This window comes from Anoplopoma fimbria, chromosome 2 (assembly GCF_027596085.1).
Source record: "Anoplopoma fimbria isolate UVic2021 breed Golden Eagle Sablefish chromosome 2, Afim_UVic_2022, whole genome shotgun sequence".
Lineage (NCBI taxonomy): Eukaryota > Metazoa > Chordata > Actinopteri > Perciformes > Anoplopomatidae > Anoplopoma > Anoplopoma fimbria.
Genome location: NC_072450.1, coordinates 27682808 through 27706643, shown reverse-complemented (window position 1 = coordinate 27706643; position 23836 = coordinate 27682808). Strand labels below are relative to the sequence as shown.

At 41.1% G+C, this 23836-nt stretch overlaps 1 protein-coding gene across 1 annotated transcript; it reads left to right on the top strand.

The window, feature by feature from the left end:
* Window positions 1-673: 673 nt before the first annotated feature.
* Window positions 674-23735, top strand: LOC129098598 (CD81 antigen-like). Its single transcript, XM_054607656.1, has 8 exons — window positions 674-864; window positions 8578-8692; window positions 15390-15487; window positions 15986-16060; window positions 17596-17715; window positions 18604-18702; window positions 20630-20713; window positions 21295-23735. The coding sequence occupies exons 1-8, from the start codon at window positions 799-801 to the stop codon at window positions 21355-21357; spliced, it is 720 nt and encodes a 239-aa protein (XP_054463631.1). The 5' UTR covers window positions 674-798; the 3' UTR covers window positions 21358-23735.
* The last annotated feature ends 101 nt before the right edge of the window (window positions 23736-23836 follow it).

Below are 23836 nucleotides of genomic sequence, written 5' to 3'. Positions count from 1 at the left end.
TTTCTTTATTTTTTATTCTTAGCTTGTCTTCTCCTACTATGTCTCTTGTGTGCACTTTACCCTAAGCTGTTGTAAGTCTGCAAATTTCCCCGCTGCGGGACTAATAAAGGATTATCTTATCTTATCTTATCTTATACAGTTTGCAAGTTGTTCAATAAAAACAGGTATAAAGTATTTAATATTAAATCATAAATGTGCTTAGTATTATAGTGCAGTGAGTGTTCATCAACGTGTAGGTCTGGGTCCATGTATGAGATATTGATTGATATATAGATACTCCTCCCTCTGTTCTTGTTTGTCTTGTTTGTATGGGAACCAACATTTACCATCAACCTTAATTATTGTCGTGGAAGGCCCTGTTATGAATACAATGCCAATAAGTTTACATCCTGTGTTAGATCTTAGTGTAAAAAAAAAAAACCCAACAACATTCAGATCATTATTCTTTTCCATACTAACCTGCCTGACTGGTAAAACAACAGTTTTTTTAATGTATTTTTTTTAACAGTGTGATATTCTAAATGCAGACACCCATCCTCCCTCCCCAAAATGTAAATGTTTTAATTTGAAGGCGTTCACCGGATGTCCTTCGTGTTATAGCCTGGATTGTGCGTGTTTGTGGGTGGTGGTGGTGGTGGGGTGGGGGTTCAGACCGTGAGGGAGGGAGGAGTTGGGTGTTGCCTCGGTCTCAGAGCTGAAGACAGGATTCCCATTCCAGACTCAGTCCCCGTTACGCACGCAGCGACGCCGCCGTCCCTCTCGCACTCTGCTCCGAACACACTCGACTAACGGGCCACCATGGGAGTCGAAGGCTGCACCAAATGTATCAAGTACCTGCTTTTCTTCTTGAACTTCATCTTCTGGGTGAGCAGAAAGCCGTGGTTTCTTTTATGCATTGTGCTTTCACTTGGCTGCGCACCGCACCGCACCGCACCGCACCGCACCGCCGCCTCTCTGCGCCCAGCGGTGCATCGGGTTGTTTATCCCGTTATGAATGAACGACGCCAAACATGCGACATCCACGTTTACACCACCCTTATAATAACCGCGGGAGGGCTCGTCTTCCACCGCTAGGGGAGATTATTAACCACGTAAATATGTAGAAAAAGGTATGCGTGTGGTTAATTAATTTACATAAGTAATACACGGTCACGAGGTGATGAATATTGTTGTTTATGCAGCAAAATAAATAAATAATAATAATCAAGGTGCCGGAGGGGAGTCGCTTAATGAGATAAATCAGCATTAAAACTATCGTACTAAAATGTCGTGACATGATAAGTTCATTCGATAGTTTCGGTGTGTTGTGCCGTAACACTCGCGGTTCATCCGTTTTTAATGACCCACGAGAGGCTCAGACACCATGTGCTGGTTGTAAATTGGTCAAATATTCAGATTATGGGGTCTGCTGTGGAGCCTTAGATGTTGGGCGGGCGGTGGAGACTGGCTTTGTTTGGATTACATCCTCCACCCAATTTCTGTTTGTGGTTGGGAGGGGGTGGGGGCGGGGGGGTCTCGTGGTGGTTTTCATTTGTTGAGTCAAGGCCTTGTGTTGGGTGATGGATCATGGAAAAAAAAAATGTGCATGTGTTTAGCTTTTACTCTTGCTGTGTAAGAGCTGCTGTAGTGTTTCTTCTCCTCATCCCCAGTCACTCTGCCACTTTTTATATATATATATTTTTTTGTGGCCCTAAAATCCAAGAGTGGCACTACATTTTTATTTTGTGTCAAGCAACCTGATTGGTTGAGCCAAATCATGTCAAGAGGACAGGCCGAGAAGAAAAGCAAGGTTTTGGACAGAAAACGGTCTAAGACAATAAAGTATGATCACGGATCTCCAGGTGGAGTAGCAGATTAGTGCATTTAAAGGCCAACACGTTGAAGTACTGCTTAACCGTTTATCCTACCCTGACAGAGGATGTTTACGGCAGCTATGTTTCTGTTGCTATAGCTGCACTGTAAACAGTAGAAATACGTGGTACACATTCATGATCTACCAGGAATGTGGGCCAGGCACCACGTTGTGGGCGGCGGGCCTGACGGGTCTAAGTCCGCCCACTTGTACAAATGGTCCATCTCAAAAGGACTGGGAGAACATAAGTTTTCTAAACTTTTAATTTTAATAATAATTAGAATTAACATTTAAGATATACAATAGAGACTAAAACACTGATGTGAGCATGCATGTATTTGATTGGCTAACGCAGTGACTTGCTGGATGGTGTCGCATTGCATTGCAAGTTGCAAGATTAGATCGTAGTTCAGCTTTTTTTCCAGCCTCACGCAGGGCTACTGCTGCTCTAAACGTGGCCTAAGAGTCCATTGACCTAATCTCGAGATAAAAAAATGGAGGAATCAAAGATACTATGACGATAAAACAATTCATCCTGAAGGGGACAAGAATGTATGTACCATATTTCGTGTTATAAAGCTCGACTTAAATTCAAAAATGTAACGGTGGTGCTTTTGGAAAAGTCAGAGGATCACCAAAATAAGTAGGGTTCATCCCCCGGGGGCCATGAATGTCTGAACGAAATTTCATGTCAATCCACTAGAGCCATGACAACCATATAACAAGAATTTCAGGGAGGAAAAGAGAAAGTAATCGATGTTTAAGACAAGTTGAAATAGGTGGGTTAAGAGTTGGTTTTAAACCGAGAGACTTGCCCACTCATCAATCACGGAGATAAAGGTCACACTTCCAGCCTCTTTGCAGAGAGAGTCAAGACACATTAGAGGATGTTAGTAGGTGCAGTAAAGGCTGACAGGTCCCTCCGTTTTAAAGCAGCTTCGTCAGCTAATAAGAAAGCTTATGGTGAGAGTTGTAAAGCGTTGCGGTCAACATTTGTTCCACGTAAAAAACACAATTGTAACCCCTTGTATTCCTTCTGGAGAAATAGTGATTCTTTGTCCCGGTGTTGTCCAGTTAGACGTGCATAACATGTGTATCAGACAGTAGACACTGTCAGATACAGTATTCATTTACCATGTAAATAAGGGAAGAGTCACAAGTTTGGATATCCATCGGGTCACTTCTACAGAGCTTGTGTTTTGTCCCAGCAACAGTCCAAAACTCTAACAGTATCAAATTGAAAGGCAGAGTTTCGTCACATAGTAATTATTGATTCATTGGTGTTTGCTTTTGTCAAATGTCACATTTATTTGTTTTGTGTCTTACTTATTTATTTGTTTAAAGTCTCCACTTTTACATGGCCCTTTCAGATTAAAATAAGATTTAAAAACTTTAAAACTTATTTTACTAAAATAGTTTAAACTAAATTGGTCTATAAAGGAATTTTAATACCATAAAACACTCCAAAACAACACGTGTTATAATATGTATTATTTGCAATGTTTAAGTACATATTTAAGTTTTTAATTCTGGTATATCCAACGTGCACATGAAGGCAACATACCTCCACTATGTTGTAATTTACTGTCATGGTTGGCTCAGTACGGCGAAATATTGTTGAGATGTGGGAAGTTTAAAACATTTAGCTTGAACCACAGTTGGTTTTTTCATACTGGAGTTGGTGGACACGGTTTGAGTCCAGGAAACCCAGACTGGAAATGCCATCATCCATTATGAGTGACAACTAAAGTGCTGGTGTTGAACAGTGAGCAATGGACCACACTTTATCTCAGTGTAACTGTTCAGGGAGCAGAGAGTTAATGATTAAGCCCCAGTTCCACACTATCTCACACAGATAACAGGCACCCAGTCAGCCGCTTCAGTGCCCCGTCTGTGTCTACACACGATGCGTTCAGGTATCCATGTTAGAAGAACAATGTCCCTTTCAAAGACAAATTTTCTTTTATTTCTATTCACATTTGGACTTAAATCCTTAATTTCTGTTATACAAGCTGGTGTAAAGTGCCAGTGACAATTACAGATACAAGTTTTATCCTCTTGTTTCTGTTAGATAGAGTGTTCCCCATTTGCTAATCTGATATGTTAGTAGGGTTATAAAAACGAGCGTCCTTTGAAACTATGGTTGGGCGATAAGGCAAAATTATCATGTCATGTTTTTTTTAAGGCAGGCTCTTATTCCAATTCTTATTTACGTTGTTTTTTAAGACTCATTTGCAGGTTACTTAACAGTACAACCAAGCTTGAAAACGCAAATGTTGTTCTCAAATTGAACATCTTGGAGTTTCACTTTTCAAAATTGGCACGAACTGCTCCTCACGTGGGCGTAAACCAGAGCCATCACACAGCAATTATTTAAAAATAATATTAGTCACTTATAAAGCTCCGGTTTCTCCCTTTTCCAAGACGGTGGTGAAGAACAGCATCAGCAAATGCCAGTAGTTGAGGTTTTGATTAAAACAAATATATATCTGGTGTGTAAACTGCATGCCAAATAAATCAGTTAACGCAAGTCCTTTTAAAAGCACACAGAAAGAAACAAAGAACCCACTGTATTTTTCATCGATGACTTTTGATGAGCAAGGGGTCCCCCGATTCTATACGTGTGAATGTTTATAGTGGAGCTTGTTAAAAGTATACCATCCACAAAGACTCAGTACTGCTCATGATGCTATCTAGCTGCACCAATCAGCCAAATGTACACACACGGAATAATGGTTTTACGTCCGCACACACAGTGGAAAAGACAGTAATGTCACAGCCACACACACACACACACACACACACACACACACACACACACACACTAACGCACACCAAGTCGTCAGTGTTGAAGTTCTTCAGCGGGAGTTTAGAAGACAGAGTTTGCAATTTGCAACATAAGTCCAAGTCCTGACTCGATGTGCAAACTAGTCACTGATAAGTAGTCTTAGCAATACTCCAGAGGATTTTAACTTGATTGTTAATGCACCAAAGCATTCCTCCTTCTTTCTTTTCAACACGCTCTCCACTTTAACCCTTTTAGTTTTTATTGGCTGCTTCTAAAGAGCTCTTGAGAGAGGATCCGTCAGAGCGGGCTAGTCCGGTGGACGTGAAGAAACACTTTAAACAGAGACGTGTGGTCGCTGAGTGGCCGGCCTGTGGAGGCTGTGTCTTTAAAAAAAAAAGGAGAGACCTCCTGTTTCCATAAATCACACAGATAGCTGAGAGGGTTAGAGGGTTAAGAGGTTACAGGGGGGGAGAGGGGGTGCGGGCCCCAAGACTGGTGGTATAGGAGGCTTATGGGAACAGCAGACAGCGCCCCCCGCCCCGCACCCTCCAGCATGCCCAACATTCTACAACCCCCTGTACTCGGGGGCAGCAGGCAGAAATAGCAACCGGAGGGGGAACCGTGTGCTGATCTCACACCGGCTGATATCTCGAGCAATTTCAGAGTTTCTCTTTCGGGTTGAGAGTCATTAAGTGTGAGGATTCTGTCACAGCTGTGAGAACTTTTTCCTGTGTCAGACACAGAAGTTAAACTGGCTTAACGTTAGTCTCAGGTTTTGCTCAGAAGGAGCCACTCTCTTCGGTGAAAGCAGGCCGGCTGTAGGAGACACGCGACCCCCTTGTGTTTTGATATCTGTCTCAGTGTGGAATGTGTGACAATAAAATGCGTAGCTGAGTGAGCAGCAGGCGGTTAGATAATGCCAGAAAATGGCGTTGAACACGGAGCCGGTATCCTATCTGCTGTGCCATTTTTACGTATGCCCTAATGTCATTACCTACTTAGGACATAATGGCAGCACGTCGTCTTCCCTCTCAGTTTAGATGTTTCTGACAAAAGGCTCTTTCACGTCAGACATTTTGACTTGCTGTAATTGGAAAAGCTCCCCAACAACATCACTGATAGGTCTGTTCTTTTGAAAAGTCCTAGACAGCCATGCCCGGGTTCTGTTACTGAACCACTTACATTGGAAACAGTCATTATTAAATGGTAGGGGAGATATAGCGGTATTGACGATAACCATGATATGAAAAAAATGAAATATTGCTCTCATGTTTGTAATACGCTAAAACAAAACTGAAAACCTAAAGGTATTCAGTCTACTATTAAAAAGAAAATCACAAATACTCACATTTGGGAAACCGTAACCACTGTGTTTCTGCCTAAATAAACAAAAAAAAGTGCTAGATACTATATTAGGAGCATCAATATAGCATCAAACACCTGTTGTCTATGTAAAGATATAGAGGAGAAGTAGCCGTTCGGCCGTCTTTTTAGCGCATGTTAGCGTGCACCAATGGTTAGCTAGTTTCGGGAGTCAGTCAACAGTGGCCACCCTCCCTGTTTGGCACTGTTAGCTCTGTCGGCCATGTTGCTTTCATTTACACTGTTGGTTGGCACCGTTAGCTGCGAAGCAATCCGTCTGCTCACAATACTGAATAATGGAGAAATCCGACTGGTTAATTCCCAAACTGTTTCCGCTCTACTTAACCACTCAATCATAAATGGCCGGTAGTAGACCTTTTTGGCTACTCTTTTGAAATCTTGAGTCTTCTAACTACTCCCACCGAATATCATTCAAGCTTCTGCAATCTCTACAATTGGTCTAAAACAGTTTAAGATCTGTGGTTGAACTTTTCAAAAAGCCGCCACTTTCCTTTTTCTTTTTGGCCCAAAGGCCGTCTCATGGAATACTTTATTACTACAGCTGGTAGATGTGTTACTGAGTCACACCCCTCAGCGTGTCCTTTCGGTGGTAGCTGACCTGGGACCAGGACTGTTCCTGACCTCAGTTACCGGGGGTTGTAGCTCGGTAACCTCGGCCACACCTCAGGCAAAGCATACGAACCATTGTATCAAACATGTTCTGTCTGGATTCTCCCTCCACTCATCATTCAGATAAACGCTGGGAATTAAAGCCTCCTTTGAAATCTGTTTAAATGTGGTTCAACCTCCAGGCATTTCAGTGACGCGTAATTCGCTGGTAAGGGGGGTTTGTTCTCTTGAAGTTAGTGAGTCATTCTGTGGGGTTCCTATAGCTGTGTGTGTGTGTGTGTGTGTGTGTGTTGAATTTCTGCACTCTTCCCAGTTATGGTGTTGATCTGGTTGCTGGGCAGCAGCTGGCCTTCGCTCTGGAATGGACCTCACTAAGAGAGGAGGAGGAGGAGGAGAAGGAGGGGAGGGGAGGGCAGCTGAGGCTGTTTTGGTTCAAATCTATTCACAGAGACTAGTTTAATTTAGATATTCTCTTTGGCCACATCCTCTATTTTGAAAGTATCGAATTATGACATTTATAGAAATCCATGTCATTCGGGGGGGTGCTTGTTCCTGTGTGACTGCTGAGGTGTATGTTAAATCTAGTTATATTTAGGATATCTTTGTCCCGGGCCAAACAAGGGCTCAGGCCGGCTTCTGTCAATGTAAACCAGCCTGGAGAACAATTCTTTTCAGTTAAACAGTTACACATTGCAGTATGTGCAGGGCTTCCCCCAGGAAATCTGTTAGAAGAGGAAGTACGAAAAACAAATTGAACAAAGGGTCTCACTGGGGCAAATATGAGGTCATTGTGAAAGGTTGATTCCCACCCTGTCCCCTGCCAAAGCTTCGAACATTCACTGTTTTTTTTACTACCAGACGGCAACTTCCCGTTCTAACAAGTGAAGCCAATGCGAAAGTGTCTTAAAACTTACACTCTCTACTGACCAGCAGGGGGCGACTCCTCTGGTTGCAAAAATAAGTCTGGTTGTATTTAAGTCAATGAGAAAATGACTCTACTTATCATTTGATTTATTCCCTCAGTAAACATTGTAAACATGAGTTTATGATCTCAATCTCTAGTTTCAAGTCTTCTTCAATACAGCATGATGTTCATTTAGTAAATTATGGTCACATTTAGTCAGATAGACCATAAAGTGGAGTATTCTTTAGGGCGGGCTTACTGTGATTGACAGGTTGCTGCCGCTACCAGAGCCATTTCCCCTTCACTATGTCACTCCTCCGCATTCCAAATATGTTACCTTACGTTTAGCGATTGCAAAAAAGCTAGGATGATGACTGCCATAATCCAAGATGGCGACGGCGAAATCACAAACTAATGGCTGACTACGATCATTTCTTATATACAGTTTATGATTACCACTACCAAATCCACGGAGCCCCAAAAAAACTAATTGGTGTTTGGGACAGTATAACGAGAGTGAGACAACAAGAGGCTCCGGCTCAGGCTGAGAAAGTTGGTCATACCAGTGCTACCAGCCTAAATGATAGACTGGAGCTCTGGGCCTTACAGAAGTTAGCTGCTGTAGTGTTTGCCCGGTTGCCTGAAATAAGCACAGAAAATATAATTACTACACAACACCTCAATAACTTTAAGGAATACTCCGGCATTTTGAGGAGGCCGATTTGGTTATGTTTTTGCTGAATCCGAAAAGCCCCCCCCCCGGTTCCAGTGCTTGTGCTATGCAAAGTTAGCCAGCTGCTGGCGGTAACTTCCTGTTTAGCGTACAGACATGAGAGTGGTAACCAGTTCCAATCTCTTATTCAACTTTCAGCGAGGAAAGTGAATGAACATTTTTCCTAAAGTGTCTTTTCCTTCAGGCATCAAACATGTATGCCAATGTGAAAAACCTATTCAAAACTGATTCTAACAATGTAAGCAGCACAATGTCCTGTGATGTACTGAACTAAAGGAAGTGCCTGTGTTGTGTTGTGTATGTTGCAGCTCGCTGGAGGTGTCATCCTGGGCGTGGCCCTGTGGTTGAGGCACGATCCCAAGACCAGCAACCTCCTGGAGCTTGAGTTAGATGGAGCCCACGCACCCAGCACCTTCTACATCAGTACGTATCTCAGCTGTCTATGTCTTCACACCTTCTTTATCTGGTGGAAAATCTCTTGCTCAAACCATTGGACACAGGTTTAAAAAAAATTATAATGTCACAATTCTGTGAAAATGTCCTGTTTCTGCCATTTCCGCTCATTCTGGGTATTTCCACATTACATTACATTACATTACAGTCATTTAGCAAGTCGCTTTTATCCAAAGCGACTTACAATCAGTAGTATATTACATATCATTCACCCATTCACACACTGATGACAGGCTACCATGCAAGGTGCCACCATCAGACTCTAATTAACATTCATGCAACATCCAGTCCACACCGATGGCAAGCCTTCAGGAGCAACTTGGGGTTAAGTGTCTTGCCCAAGGACACATCGACTGCCGAAGCCGGGTATTGAACCTTGCTCTCCACTACGCCACAGCCGCCCCCACATGACGACACGTCCTTTGTCCACCAACCAGGCAAAGTTAGATGTTACTCATTCAAATGGAAACGCTCTCCTATGGCATTTAGTCTGTTAATTATTGCCATTAGACTCATTATGCTTAGGTTGTGCAAAGACCGCTTTATGGGCTCAAAGAAAAAAGCCCTTAATCCGAATGATCTAATCTGTAAAAAAAACAAAAACAAACCTGCATGGATTCACGAGGCAGTCTGAAAACAAAAAACTCACTTTGTACGTACAACCCATTCTATGTCTATGTCTTTCTGTTTTACTGATAAGATAAAACCATTGGAGCTTTGCTCAAAATAGCACAAAATAAAGTACTTTAACATATAAATGAATAAGGCTACTGACTAATTTCTTATTGATTCATCCATCAACTATTTTAGCGATTAGGTGATAAAACAATAAGAAAATCACCATTTCATTTAAATTTGTAGTTTTATTTAGACAAACTATAGGCTATCATTTAATAATGCAGCACAACATAAAAAATGTCTGTGCCTTTTTACAATGTTTTCTTTATGCGCGGTGGAAAGTGGGCAATGATGGAAAAAAATTGCTTGTTTCTAGTGAGTTTTATTTTACATTTATGTTATGAATATAAGTTAGTAGTTTTCGACCCACAAAATGTAGGATCACAAATCTAAGAATTTCCAGCAAACATTGAGCCGTCTGAACTGAACAGAAGGGCTGCATTTAACGAATTATCAAATAATTTATCAATTTTATTCCTAATTCAGCATTCTACTGCTTCGTCTCCAAGTTTTCTGTGCTATAAAAATTCTCGCATTTGAGAAATATGTTCTGTTGATTAATCGTCTTATTGTTCCAGCTGAACAGAGTCCAGTCAATCAAGGCGTCGTTTTGGGCACCCGCACATACAGTGCAGTACAGGACGCTCAAAGCGGCCCCTCATTATTAAACTGGTGTTAAATGCGTTAGGACCAAAAGGCGCCGCCCCGCCCAGTTCACCAGCGACTTGTGACCAGGACACGCAGCTAATCACCTGACTCGGTTAAAAGCTCGCTCTCCCACATGAAGCTGGGCCAAACGAACAGCAATCTGCCTTGCGAGTGGAGAGATGAAAGGGGAGGATGATGGGGAAAAACGGTATAATTATAAAATAATATGAGAGCTCTCCCGTCTCCTTCTGTAACACAGCTACAGAACAAAACAAATGGAGGGTGTGTTTGAGTCAATGTTTTCTCCGTCCTCTGAGGCCGCATAGCTGTGGTTGTTCAATGCCAAAAAAAAATAAAAAAAGGCTCACCAGTCAGAGGAACTAACTACGTTAGGGACTTTCTCTTTTCAGCCTCAACGATCGCATCCTCCCCGTTACATAAAGCCTCCCTCTCATTCCCGCGGACGGGAGAAAAAGCCTCGTCGGTATAGGAAAAAATTCCTCACCGGCCCTCCCTTCTTCTCCTCCTCCTCACCGGCCCCACCCTCTTCCTCCCTCCTCTGTGAAAGTTTTCCTCTCCCTCACTCCGCCTGGTTTCTTTCCACCCCCCCCTCACTAGCCCATCTGGTTGTGGTTAGTGTTCCAAGTGGCGCTGTCTCACTTCTCCTTATTTTTTCCTTTAGTCCTTCCCTCCCTCCCTCCCTCCCTCTATCTCTGTCTGCCCTTTTTTTCTCCCCCTCCCCTCTTCATCCCCTGCTGCCAGGAACGTTTCAATATGGAGTCCCACATCTGCTTCTCTCCTTTCTCTCGCCCATACCCGCTCGCAGACACAATAACCCTTTGGTGGGGGGTTGCCTCTCGCCTTCCTACAGAACTAAACACACAGTGTGTTCGTCGGTTAATAGACGGATCCCAAGTCTGTTCTCTAAACTATCTCAACTTAACAGAAAACGAGCTGAAATACTGCTGAATGATCAGTTAAAAGTGAAGAAATTGTAATGTTCCTCACGCTTGATGTCTCAGTTCCTGTTAAGTCATGTTGTTTTCCAACGACATCAATTCTCTAAGTAGCCGAGGAGTTGAAGCGTCAGTTTCCTCGCAGGTTACGTAATCATTGCAGCTTTTGTGTAATAGTGAGCCACCGTCATGAGATCTGGAGTATGACCAGACTAATCCTGAATGAATGTGGTTAGAAACACTTCGTTATTTTTATCAGAGTGCAGACCTATGACTTTCTGTTATGAGTCTGAAAAACACAAACCAAGCACTATTTTTCAAACTTCAATGATGTGGTTAACGGATGACGATGATACCCAACAATCTGAGACCAAATGTGTGGAAACATTTTTGAAGTCACCGATAGAAAATGAGGAATAACAGTAAATGTCTTACAACATATTTTAGATCAGTCAGTGGGTTTGTGTTCAGATTAAATAGTTAGATTTTTTTATTTTATTGTTTTATTTACAGCTGACAGACTATCTTCCTATTTTCTTGGTTTTACTTGGGCCCACCATACTGCTGTGCTAGCGTGCTGCTTTATCAACTCATTCAACACATACAAGTTATTTAACTTAATAATCTAGATAAGTCACAAGACTGGAGCTTGTAATTCTTAGTTCTAATGTGGTTATAACTGTTTTCAAAGTTGAAGTTGATTTGAATTAAAACTGACAAAAACATACATTGAGTATATGATGGAAGATCAAGATGATCACATCTGATTAAGGACTCTGGACTCACATACTGGGCAGTAAACGGCAGAGGATAGTGGATCGACAGGAAGTAATTACTTCAACTCCTTGACTCACTTTCCTATTCGGCAGCAAACAGCTTAGACCTGCCAATATGTTTTTATGTTGCTGGGACAACTGAGGTGATTCTCAGAACATGAAACCAACAAGAAACCACTGTTGGGAAGTCCCACAGCTGCACCAGACTTACAGGGATTTTACACATATTCAGTGGTCGGTACCCAAATAGAATCTGAGTCAGAGGAGCTTCCCCTCTTCACATGTATATTTTACTGTAAATTCTTCTTTCTGGGTAAAACGAGAACAAATGGTCTATTTATAATGTGAGGAGAAAAAAGAGAACTAAGCACAGATGTGATTATTGATGAGCAAAAGGTACAAACTTTGATGTATATTGTTGGACTCTAAAGCTGTAGTGTAGCTGTGTTTTACAGTGTTACGTTTAAAGTTCCACTGTATTTTAATCTCAGATGGAGCGGTACATAGAGCGTCAACTACCGAAGCCCGCTGCTACAAACAAACCACCATATCTGTCACCACAGACGTGTGACTGCATGTCTGTGTGGGCCTCTGGAAGACAGAGGGGAAAGTTTTTGAGTCGCTAATCATCTAAATGAAGCGGGGAAAATGAAAAACCAAAGACAGATTACAACTCAAAACTGAATAAAACAAAGTAAACGCGTGCTGTGTTCACAGTTTAGTCTGCGGGTTGAGAAGTCTCTCGGTGTCCCCCGTTAAATTCCATCATAAAAAGTATTTTCCACTGCGTTAACAGAAGGGGGCGGCTGGCCAGATGTGTTGTGAACGCCATCACATAATGAATGTTAGGTGCACATCAATAGCGATACCAGACATCTCACTTAGCCCACATCCACACTGATTGGTTTTCAAAACTCGTAACGTTTAGAACGTTTTGTTTGGGCGAAAACTCTTGGAGCCTCGTTGCCCGACGACATATCCTGACCTTAATCATTCGAGGTCAATGCCTAACCTCAACCAATCTCGCAAAATTCGCAACCTGTTGGTAACTTCCCAGACTTGACCTTTTAGAACCCCCATAACGGAGACGTTTAACAACGCTGCTTTACTGTTTTTAGCTTAACATCTCTGAAAGATGGGAGGTGCTGGATTATTTTACATTGGATGAGATCGTGTCTAGAGCATAGGGATGATTTAGGCACTCCTTTTAGTATTGCCTTTGGGAACCATTTCTTGTTACTACTTGTTAGCAAATCATGCGGTCTTTATTTTTTTTGTAGCCTTAAAACCTCTTGACACATCTCATTGCAATGCTGCAACACTAAGAGTCACGTAATCCAGCAGCTCTTCTACAAACTGAAGAGTGTGGATGGTGAATGGAAGCAGATAGAGAGCATAATGGGAGAGGATCCATGGGAAGATTAAATCAAGGCTGACAGGAAAAGACATTTTAAGTAAATGGAATTATTGAGAGCATGATTTCGAACGAGCAGATGCATTAAGTAGAAAGGACAGATGGGCGGTGGCAAAGAGAGGGAGCGGCCCAGAGGGACGAACGGCATCCAAGGAGGGGAAGGACTGTGTCAGACTGGAAAGTCACAATGTAAGAGATGGAGGGAGCACTTGGTCGGTCTCCAAGATATCGATTTACAAATTAGCCTTCGTGTGTGTGTGTGTGTGTGTGTGTGTGTGTGTGTGTGTGTGTGTGTGTGTGTGTGTGTGTGTGTGAGAGTGGCTCTGTGGATAGAGAAAGAGGTGGGGGATTGGGCGGGGGATGTGGTACGGGACCAGTTAGTGGTCCATAATTGAATTATGTGTGAGAGCTGACAAGCAGGAGTAATGATGCTTTGGTCTGAACACACAAAGAGCTGCACTCTCTCCAATACGTCCGATACGAGCATGATATGCCTGGTGCTCAGCTCACCGGCATCTATACGTGAATGATGGAAAACGGTTTGGTTGGGGAAAAAAAAATTGTGTTATTTACCGGGCAGCAATGTAATAATCAAAAAGTCATGATGAATTTTATTTTTATTTTTAATTTAAACATTATTTAACGCCACAATTAATTATGAAATGCTCTTTTATCATTCTTACTTTGAATTCTTATTATAGCCTCTTTTTTTTTTTTTTTTTTTTTTGCAATGTCTTGTGACAGTGAAGTTGTGACTGGCAAAAAGGTGTGTGTGTGTGTGTGTGTGTGTGTGTGTGTGTGTGTGTGTGTGTGTGTGTGTGTGTGTGTGTGTGTGTGTGTGTGTCAAAACAGTGAAAGCCAAAAAGTAAACCCTACAATTAACCAGCCAGTTGCTACTTTTAACACTGGCTCTCGAGTTCAATGTGGAATAATTATCCGAGGTCATAAGCCAACTGAGCATGTGCAGCCTCGTTACGTGAAATCAAATGTGTGGCTGGTTATTGTGTCAGTGTACTGTGTTGATAGCAGCAGCCTCTAGCTGGCTGAGGTAATTAGGACTTAACAGGATTCATTAGGTAGCAGTTATTGCCTGTTTAAAAGAGGCAGGAGGCGTGTGATGTGGTGATGACTGTCGTGAAAAGTGACATGCAGTTATTAGATAAAAGGTATTTTTGAAAAATGTCATAAAAATTAAAGAAAATATTAGAGTTGGCTGTTGGCATTTTAAAACAAGGAGCTCTCAAATTAATTTTCCTTCTCACCATGATTATGTTTGCTTTCTTTGGTCTGTGAAAGCATCCACTACTGCTTATATCCGACCTTTCCGAGCCATTCATCTACAAGCGAACACACCACCAATTAGCAGTTGACTTCTAAAATGCGTCCGCACTTCCAGCAGCATTACCACACGGTTAAAACCAGATGTAATCACCGTAATAAATGACCTCACTCAAAACAAATCTCTGCCTGAGCGTTTTTTTTTTTCTTCATGTTAACCACAGTGAATGGAAACTAAAACTACTGTATGGAAAAACACATTTTACCATGTACAACAGAGGAAAGTCTTGAACAGTCATTTATATTTATTGGAATGAAACTTGGAGATTGCTATTTTAGGGAGAAACAAGACCAGCAGATTTAAAGTGATGGGTTTTTCAAAACAATTAATTAGGAAGAAATTCAGTAAGAATACATATTTGTATGACTATGTCAAATATTAACTTGTTAGCATCTGACAGCCTTACACAGGAAACATACTCTGGGTGAGGAGAGGAAAAAAGAAACGTGCAGCACCTGTTTTATGTCCAGGATGAATAAAATAACGGGTTGAATTATGGAGGCGGCGATAAACAACTTCCTGTGAACATAACTGGAACATGACTCACTTTGTTCTACTGGCACGAAAACAAAATTGTGCCATCTGCTGTCCGCAAGATGCTATTGCATGCACAGGGGTATTAAAAAAAATGGGATGGGAGGACTCCCACAACTTTAAAACCACAGTGGTTTAAGAGCCTTTTAGTGGTTTCCATTATTGTAATAGCTGTCTGCGTTAACTTGTTTGTCTCTAGGAAGCATTTCAAGTATTCTGGCTGTCCCTGCAGCATTCTTGCCAGTCCTCTTATTTCTACCTGTTAATGTATGTGTGATGTCAATAAATATTAATCAATCAATGTGTTCTGTTTTCTGTCCAGGTGTCCACATCCTGATCGCTGTCGGCGCAGTGATGATGGTGGTCGGCTTCCTCGGATGCTATGGCGCCATCCAAGAGTCCCAGTGTCTTTTGGGAACTGTGAGTCACGTTTAAAGGTTTCCCCCGTGGAGTACTTTAGTATGGACCAGACCTGGTCTAGACCGGCTCTTCATAAGAAAGTGTCAAAAGGAAACCTCTGTTATGATTTGGCCCTATGAAAATAAAATTTCCCCATTTTGTTGTTGACTCGCATGTACACCTGTGCGAATGCGATCGATTCCTACTAATGGTTTCACACTATTCCACTGATCAACAGGTGGCGGTAACATGCCAAGATAAGCTGCATTGTGTTAGCAAAAGCAGGGAAGAAGAAGACTGCAAGCTAGTTAACATAACAGTAAACAATGCTGGATTTTAAAATATAAAAAAATAATAATCTGTGAGGCCGGAAATGCACTCAACATATTTATTTAGACCTGAATGAGTCACACAATTTTTTCTGATGAGTAACGCTGATTGTGTTCTTTTGTTTGATTACAAGAAACTTATTTTTTCTAAATCCTTCCGTTAATCTGACGTTTCTATTCCGTCCCGCAGTTCTTCGCCTGCCTGGTCATCCTGTTCGCCTGCGAAGTTGCAGCCGGAATCTGGGGCTTCATGCACAAAGACACTGTAAGACTACAAACACACACTTCGAGGTTGAAATATGTAGAACTGTACCGGATACCTTTTATTTTTACATGCAAAGCTTCTATTGAGGTTTTCGTATTACGCTTTTATTTACGTCATCAACCTAAAAAAAGTCCTTGAATTTGAAACAAGCGATTCCTCCCATTGAATGATTCTCTTTTTTATAAAATAAACTTACTTTAATAAATATAACTGGCCAGTTTGGTACAAGTGAGGGCCTTTCTTTGTGTACGACAGCAAGGACAAAAGCAGCAGCTTTTTGTGCATTGGGAAAATGTTGTTTTTTGAAAGGCTAAACGCCAACGAATCTCGTTAGATAAACACGTGTTGTGAATTTTGGAAATGACAACATCTCTTTTCCAAATATGATTTAACATTTAGAGGGAGGCACGCTCTAGCAGCAATCTGACAGCACCTTAAATTACATTCATATAATCACAATAACGCAAAATCCATTTTTTCTTGTTCCTTTAGGGTGACGGTGCATAGAATATGACAAACAGATATTCAAAGCTCATTTTCAAAACCTGATTCGAAGCTAAAATAAATAACGTTTTGAAGCCTCTAGTTTGGCATTTTGGCTGTCACCATCTTGGTTTGTTGCAAACAGAAGTGACAGGAGAGGGTGGATCTTACTTAAATAAGACATTCTTAGGCGACCAAAATGTCACAATTATCTTTCATGAATTGAAAACACACGGTGAAAGGGTCAAAGTTGTAAGACAAAAACACAGACAACTACCAGACCGAACAAAACTGTGGTAGCGACCTGTCAAACACAAGATGGCCACGCCTTAAAGCAAACCCTGCTTTATATTCAATTTTTCTCTAAATGGGACCATAATTTACGAAATGAACATCATGCTGTAATGAGGAAGATTTTAAAGTAGTTATCAAGACCATAATCTCTTGTCTACAATGTTTACTGAGGTAAAATCAAGTGAGAAGTAGGGTCGTTTTCTCATAGACTTCTATGTAAAAACTATAATCAGAGATGTCGAGGGGCGGCTGTGGCGTAGTGGAGAGCAAGGTAGTTCTCCAATCAGAGGGTCGGTGGTTCGATACCCGGCTTCAGCAGTCGATGTGTCCTTGGGCAAGACACTTAACCCCAAGTTGTGGACTGGATGATGAATGTTAGTTCGAGTCTGATGGTGGCACCTTGCATGGTAGCCTTTCATCAGTGTGTGAATGGGTGAATGATATGCAATATATACTACTGACTGTAAGTCGCTTTGGATAAAAGCGTCTGCTAAATGACTGTAATGTAAGGTAATGTAATGTCGACCTTGATGGCCAGGAAAAAGAATGTATGTTTAAGACACTTTCACATAAGCTTCACTTTTCAGACCCAGCGGATGCCGCCTGCTTTAAAACGCAGTTGTTTTCAGTACAAATGCCCTTTCATGTCACTCGGTGCTTAATGTTTTTAGTATCTCTGTCCTATAAAACTGAATTATGGGAACACCTTTTACAAGTTTGAGCCTGAGCCAAAAGAAATGTCTTTGTTCCTGTTTTAGGTGTCGACGGAGATGACCAACTTCTATGACACTGTGTACGATAAGGGTATGACCCAAAGCATCACTGACCCGGAAAAGAAACATGCTACCGCCACTGTGCTCAAGGTCTTCCATGAGACGGTATGGATACACTCTCACATGTATCATTTGTGCTATAATTGTGTTAAAATGGTTTATGTGTATTTTCATATATATATATGACTGCCTTAAACTAGGCGAAACGTAAGATGTACTTGTCCTAACAAAGGACATCAGATTTGGAAAATTATTTCTAGGCTTTAAAACTAGAGATAAGGTTTTGGCATTTCCATCCAACCTAGATCACAAATCGAATTTAATTTCAATCCTTTCCACCAGCATTTTGAATTAGCTGGAGACGGATTGGATTGGCTAACAGACAGAAGCATGTGGGTAATGTAGTATTTGAGCCATTGGCCACTCCACATGACTCGAGCTGGTTATTGTTTAAAAAATGACAATACCAGTGAACTAAAAGAGATCTTTATACCAATAAAGTGCTTTATTATACCTGGTTTGACTGGAGAAGGTTCTCTACTACTTGATTCTGGGTTATTTCAGTTGTATGGAATACCGATATCAGGCCCTACTTCTAATAAACAAAGCTGAACTAACTTAAACCTATAGCATTGGTACATTATCTGGGATACTTAGTTATATCTCACAAGAAATATTTGAAATAGGAACTGATAATAGGAAATACTTCAACAGAGCAGCTTTGCCCACTGAAGAACTCCTTAGAGAAAAATAACGACAGGGTAGCAAGTTCCAACAGATGTTATATGATGAATACGGAATATAAGTTATTAAAAGGAAACCTGTTTATAGACATGTATAATAAATTAGAAGAGAGGAGTGAGGGCTGAAGATCATGAATCTTTAACAATTTAAACTCTGCAAGCTGCTGTCTGTTCCACTATGAACACTTTTACAGACGGGGGTACTGTGTAAACGACAGGGATCATCACTGTGTTGGTGTTTGTGTTTCAGCTGAACTGCTGCGGTAAAGGCCATGGGACCAGCTTCCTGACAAAGGTTACGGACACGCTTGGCATGACTGACATCTGCCCACAATCTGGAGTTTCAACTGTAAGTGTGATCATCCATCTTAACAGTCCCATCACCACTTTCATGAGCCAACAGCTCGGACCGGACTGAGAGCTTGTTGTGTTCGTAATGTTTCTATAATGAATTATAAATCACTGTTATAATGCATTATAATGTGAAAACAACTCTTGGTGGTAAGGGTTTGCTATAAGCAACGTAACAATGTATTACACTACAATTTGAGAAATAGATTTCACTTTTTTTTATTAAAGCAAACAATGACCCTTATAGTAACTTGTAATCACATTATAATGCATCACTGCAGTGATTATAGTGCATAATGAAAAATATTATAATGTATTACAACTATGAGAGTTATAATACACTATGATCCTTTCAAAAACTATGTCAGTGAGTGGCAGTGACACTTGACCTCATAAGTCACTCAAATGCCATTTTATGTGTTGCGAATATTGTTATGAAACATTCTGAATATTTGTGAGCACTTATTTCTATAACTATACAGTGCTATAAGCAGATTGTAAGGCATTGTAAGTATGTTCATAATTCATTGTAGACATGGGCGTCACAAAAAGTCCTTGCATGAACCGGTTTATTGAATCACACAAAAAGAAGTGCCAGGGAAACAAAGTGTCATGGTAAAAACAGCTTCTTCTTCTCCAGTTCCATTCACACACACCCAACAGAGCTACGTCACCAACAGGAATGCTCTCCACTCACTGCTAAAACAGATCTCCAAACAGTAAAGGGTCGCTACAATATTTAAAGAGAACAGACTTTGAAGATACTTCAATTTAGTGTATTATATATTGTTCTGGCTCCGGCTCCATACGCACATATCAGAGTGTCTCATTCACTTTCTGGCAGAGAGTTAGATGATAAGATTGAGAGTACTTGCCATAATGTCAAACTTTTTCTTTCATGCCACCAGTTAAACTGCAAAAAATAAAGTTCCATGGGGTCAGAGGCCTGGAAAGGTTGAGAAACACTGATGTGAAGCAGTCTTTGGATGGGGAAATGAACGGAGTTTAGTATTCCAACAAAAATCTGTGTTGCAGAGAATTACCGAGGGCTGGGTTAAAGGCTGGAGACATGAAACAGCTGCTGAGTGCAAAGTCTTCAGGGAAAGATATTCAAGGAAAGTTATCTGTATTCACGACTCGTGCTGCTCGTGGGCCTAAACTTGATTTCTTGGCAGCACATTGACATTACTGAAATGACCGAGTCCAATCCAGGTCTGCTGGGGTTGTCTTGTGTTCGGTTTTATGGAACTGGTGTTTTTTCCAGTGTATGTAGCCAATATCTTTAACAAGAAGCTCTGGCTTTTACCCCCAAAGCGATCAGGGGATAGAAAACGTGGACTAATAAATAAAAAAACAGCATTTTTGACTATGGGTGTAATGGTAATCAACTAAATGCAAGGGACATGGTAAACACTAATATGAAATAACATTTAAAACCAATTTGATTGGTAAATGAATGAGTGCAAATTAGCACTAAATACAAAGTATGTCTGTGGCTCAAAGTAACATTGCAGAGTATTATTTTTATTTATTATTAATTAGTTTATAAGTATTAGTTAGATGACCAACCACCCCCAGAGCCACAGCGCTAGCTAATTCTGATTTGAAAAGTAGAAACAAATAGTAGAGAATTTCTTGTATACTGTTTGACAAAGTATATAATTATAATCAAAGATGGACAGCAGACCAAAAAACCCCATAAATGTGTCAGTATAGTAGTGTGATATCCTGAGGAGGAGGGCGGCTCCTTCAAACTGGTCACGGGCACAACTATGAAATAGTTCTAAAATATTAATAAGCTAAAGTAAAATCTACCACTTTTTTCTTTTCCCCTTGACCTCAAATTCAGTACACAGGGCAATGAATAAATGATTGCCGTTTTGAAGCGTTTATAAATGATATGTTTTCATGGTTCTCCTTTGCAGAGCTGCCACTCGAGGATCGAGGAATTGTTCACGGATAAGATCTACCTGATTGGTATCGCCGCCCTGGTGGTCGCAGTTATTATGGTGAGGACATGAAGCTGCACCTCACGGATGTCAAACCTTTCACTGACATGGTGTACTTATTCCATGAACTTACCCAAAAGTATACAAGAGGTGCCGTAACATAACCACCATAACACACGTTTAGTAACTGTAGCTACATAGAGGATTTATTTCAATTAAGTAGGCTTTTATGGCTGCTAGTGTTTGGACTTTTAACACGTTTATATTCCTAAATGTATGGTAAGTTTTGTTTTGGTGTTGGTACCGTTCCTCTGTTTCTTCTGTCTATTGGACATTTTAAGTAATTGGTCTGTATTAAAGGATGAGATTTATTCTCTCTCTTATTCTAAATCTATACTGCTGTCAACAAATCCCACAAAAAGAATAGAACCAACAAAGTCCTTTCCTTAATACTCTCTGACTTCCCTACGCTGCTAAAGAGCCTCTGGCCAATTGGCTCCTATTAAAATGGGTCAAAAATATATTGTTCCAAGTTTGAAAAAAAAAAGGCTCAGTAATTTCTTATATGTGAATATATTTTGCTTCCCCCTTGAGGACAAGAATTTCTAATCCACACTTGTGTTCGTGTTTCATCGCCCTAGATCTTCGAGATGATCTTCAGCATGGTGTTGTGCTGCGGGATCCGCAACAGCCCGGTGTACTAAAGCGACGGGCTGCCCGCCGATGAAGGAGGGACAACCGCTCCGTCTCCCGTCTCGTTCTTTTTCATTTTCTTTTATAAAGCAGAAAAACGTCACATATATTGCTTGCTGGATTTAGTCAGCTCTTTGAGAAGACAACGTAGACCATCCTCCATTGAGCATTTAAATTACACTGTCAACTATTATTATATATTTTTTTTTTTTGTTCGTCACAGATGCTGTTATGCATATTTGACCAATGCTATCCTAACCCCGATATGTAGATATTATACCACACTGTCACACATGAATGACGTCCACCAGGTCCTGGTGCTCTAATCCTTTAGTGACGCATTAGTGGCTTTACTGCTTCCTCGCCTATGAACATGCTCTTATATTCTTGGTTTTAATGGATGTTTTTTCACTGTTTTATGTATAAACTGTACATAAATATATATATTAACAGTGCTTTATGACTGCCTAAGCATGGAAACTGCATTACAGTAGATCCTTCTCCTGTATCCTTCCTGCACTCTCTGCTTGTCTGTCTTGCTCTAGACTGAACCAGATGATGGTGTACATGACCGGCGCTAGTGAAGCACTAGTGTTGGCCTCACCACACCACATAAGAGGAGAACACACGCGAACACACCATAGTCCCTGTCCTACAACACCATTGTCCTGGTTCACACCCACGCCGCTGTGTGATGTCGGCAGGAACTGACTAAAGAAGGAATCTCAGTTATTCTTGGAAGCTGGAACCAAAGCCAAAGTGACCCGATGTCTGTCATTAAGGGCCCGTGGAGTTACTTGTCCATTTGTCTTTGGCTGTTTGTTGTTCATTATGTGTCCAAAATTATCTTGAGTGCTCAGTTGTATAAAATCCTCTAAGGAAAGTTTGGCCTAGAATGGTTCCGGACTTTTGAAATCATCACGAATGTAGTGTTTGCTAAACAAAAGGCCATTAATTCAAAATATTGTGCAAAGTCTGATTATCTTTTTGTACAATTTTCTGCAGACATCAACAGGAGTAGCAGGAATTTAACTTTACCATTATTTTGGAGGACTCAGAAATATTTCTGGAAGCAATCTTTATTAAACTAAGATTAATCTTAAAGAGAAATGACTTAAAAGGTTTTATACAACTGTGCCCTCATTTGTGAAGACAACTTTTTTTTTTTAAATGATAATCTCTTAAATCAGAGGACTCAAATTGAAATACGACCCGTAACATCAACACTGAAAGCAGGTTGGCTGATATCTAGTTGCGCTCCTGTTGCATCCATGCGTAGGTCGTGTGTTTGTTTTTTCCCAACAAACTTGACCCTCAGGACATCAGCCATCCGTCCATGGTGGTCCAGCTCTGTAGGAACTTAATTAACGACTTGCTCGTAGAGGAAATAGGCTGTAAAAACTCCAGCCCATAGCCAGCGTACCCGCAGAAAGAGCCTTGGCTTGGTTTCTGCAGTCGGGTTTTGCCTTGTCTGGTTGAGTCTAGTCCCGCCTCACCTGGTTGTGTCATTGTTACGATCCCTCCGGCTTCGCAGCCTGTACTCACCCTGCTCAGTGTCACCATTTGCTGATTGCATTGGTAATATTTGTACCAGCACAGGGCAGCGCAGTCACATTAACAGCTACAGTGTTGACCAACAGTCAGTCTTACCTGCTTGTTGATGTTCGGCCAATCAGATCACCTGGTGGCACCGAACGTGCTGTTTATTTTGTCCAGTAGGACTTTTTTTTTTTAACTCCACCGCAAAAAAACTTTTGTCCTGAGGTCTGTTCCTACGCATAGCTGCTTAACTCTGCACCACTCTGAGCGTCACAAACACTCACCTTAGATCATATCGTCACATGTAACCTTCCATATTATCACAGCTTTTGTCGGCCGATTAAAAGAAAACAACCTTGTCTTGGTAAAATCTCATACTTAAAACGAGAAACAGTAAATAAGAAGTGTCTTGTAATATTTACAGCTCTGAAGTACTAACACAAATCATGAAGGCTGTAGAAAGACAATATATGCCTTTCTTCTTTTTTTTTTTCTTGTATTGTGATATCAGTGTTTGGTACGTTGTCAAAGGAGTCAAGAAGGAAAGGGTGATAGTTTGTGGCAGTGGCGACTGAGAAATAGTCAAACCTTTCAACACATCAGCTAGTTTCTTCCCCAGCAATCTATATTAAAAAAGAGTTACGACAACAGTCACCGGTCCGATATATTCCCCAATGACGAGGCCACTAGCTGTGTTTCTCTGACAGTGCTGTCCGTGTTCCGCCCTTTTTTTAAATTTGGGAACTGACACTCAGGACCCACTGCCACTTCAATCTCAGCCCCTCTCTACTCTTGTAGACTTCGGTTTGCCCAAATATAAAGGGATTAAATGTATTTTACAAATAATACAGTCAGGTGGTCTTGTCTTTTGTTTAAGGCTTCCTCATACGAAAAAGTAGGAACTGTGACCAAAAACTACAAGGATGAAAACCAAGGAAATGGAAACCGGCC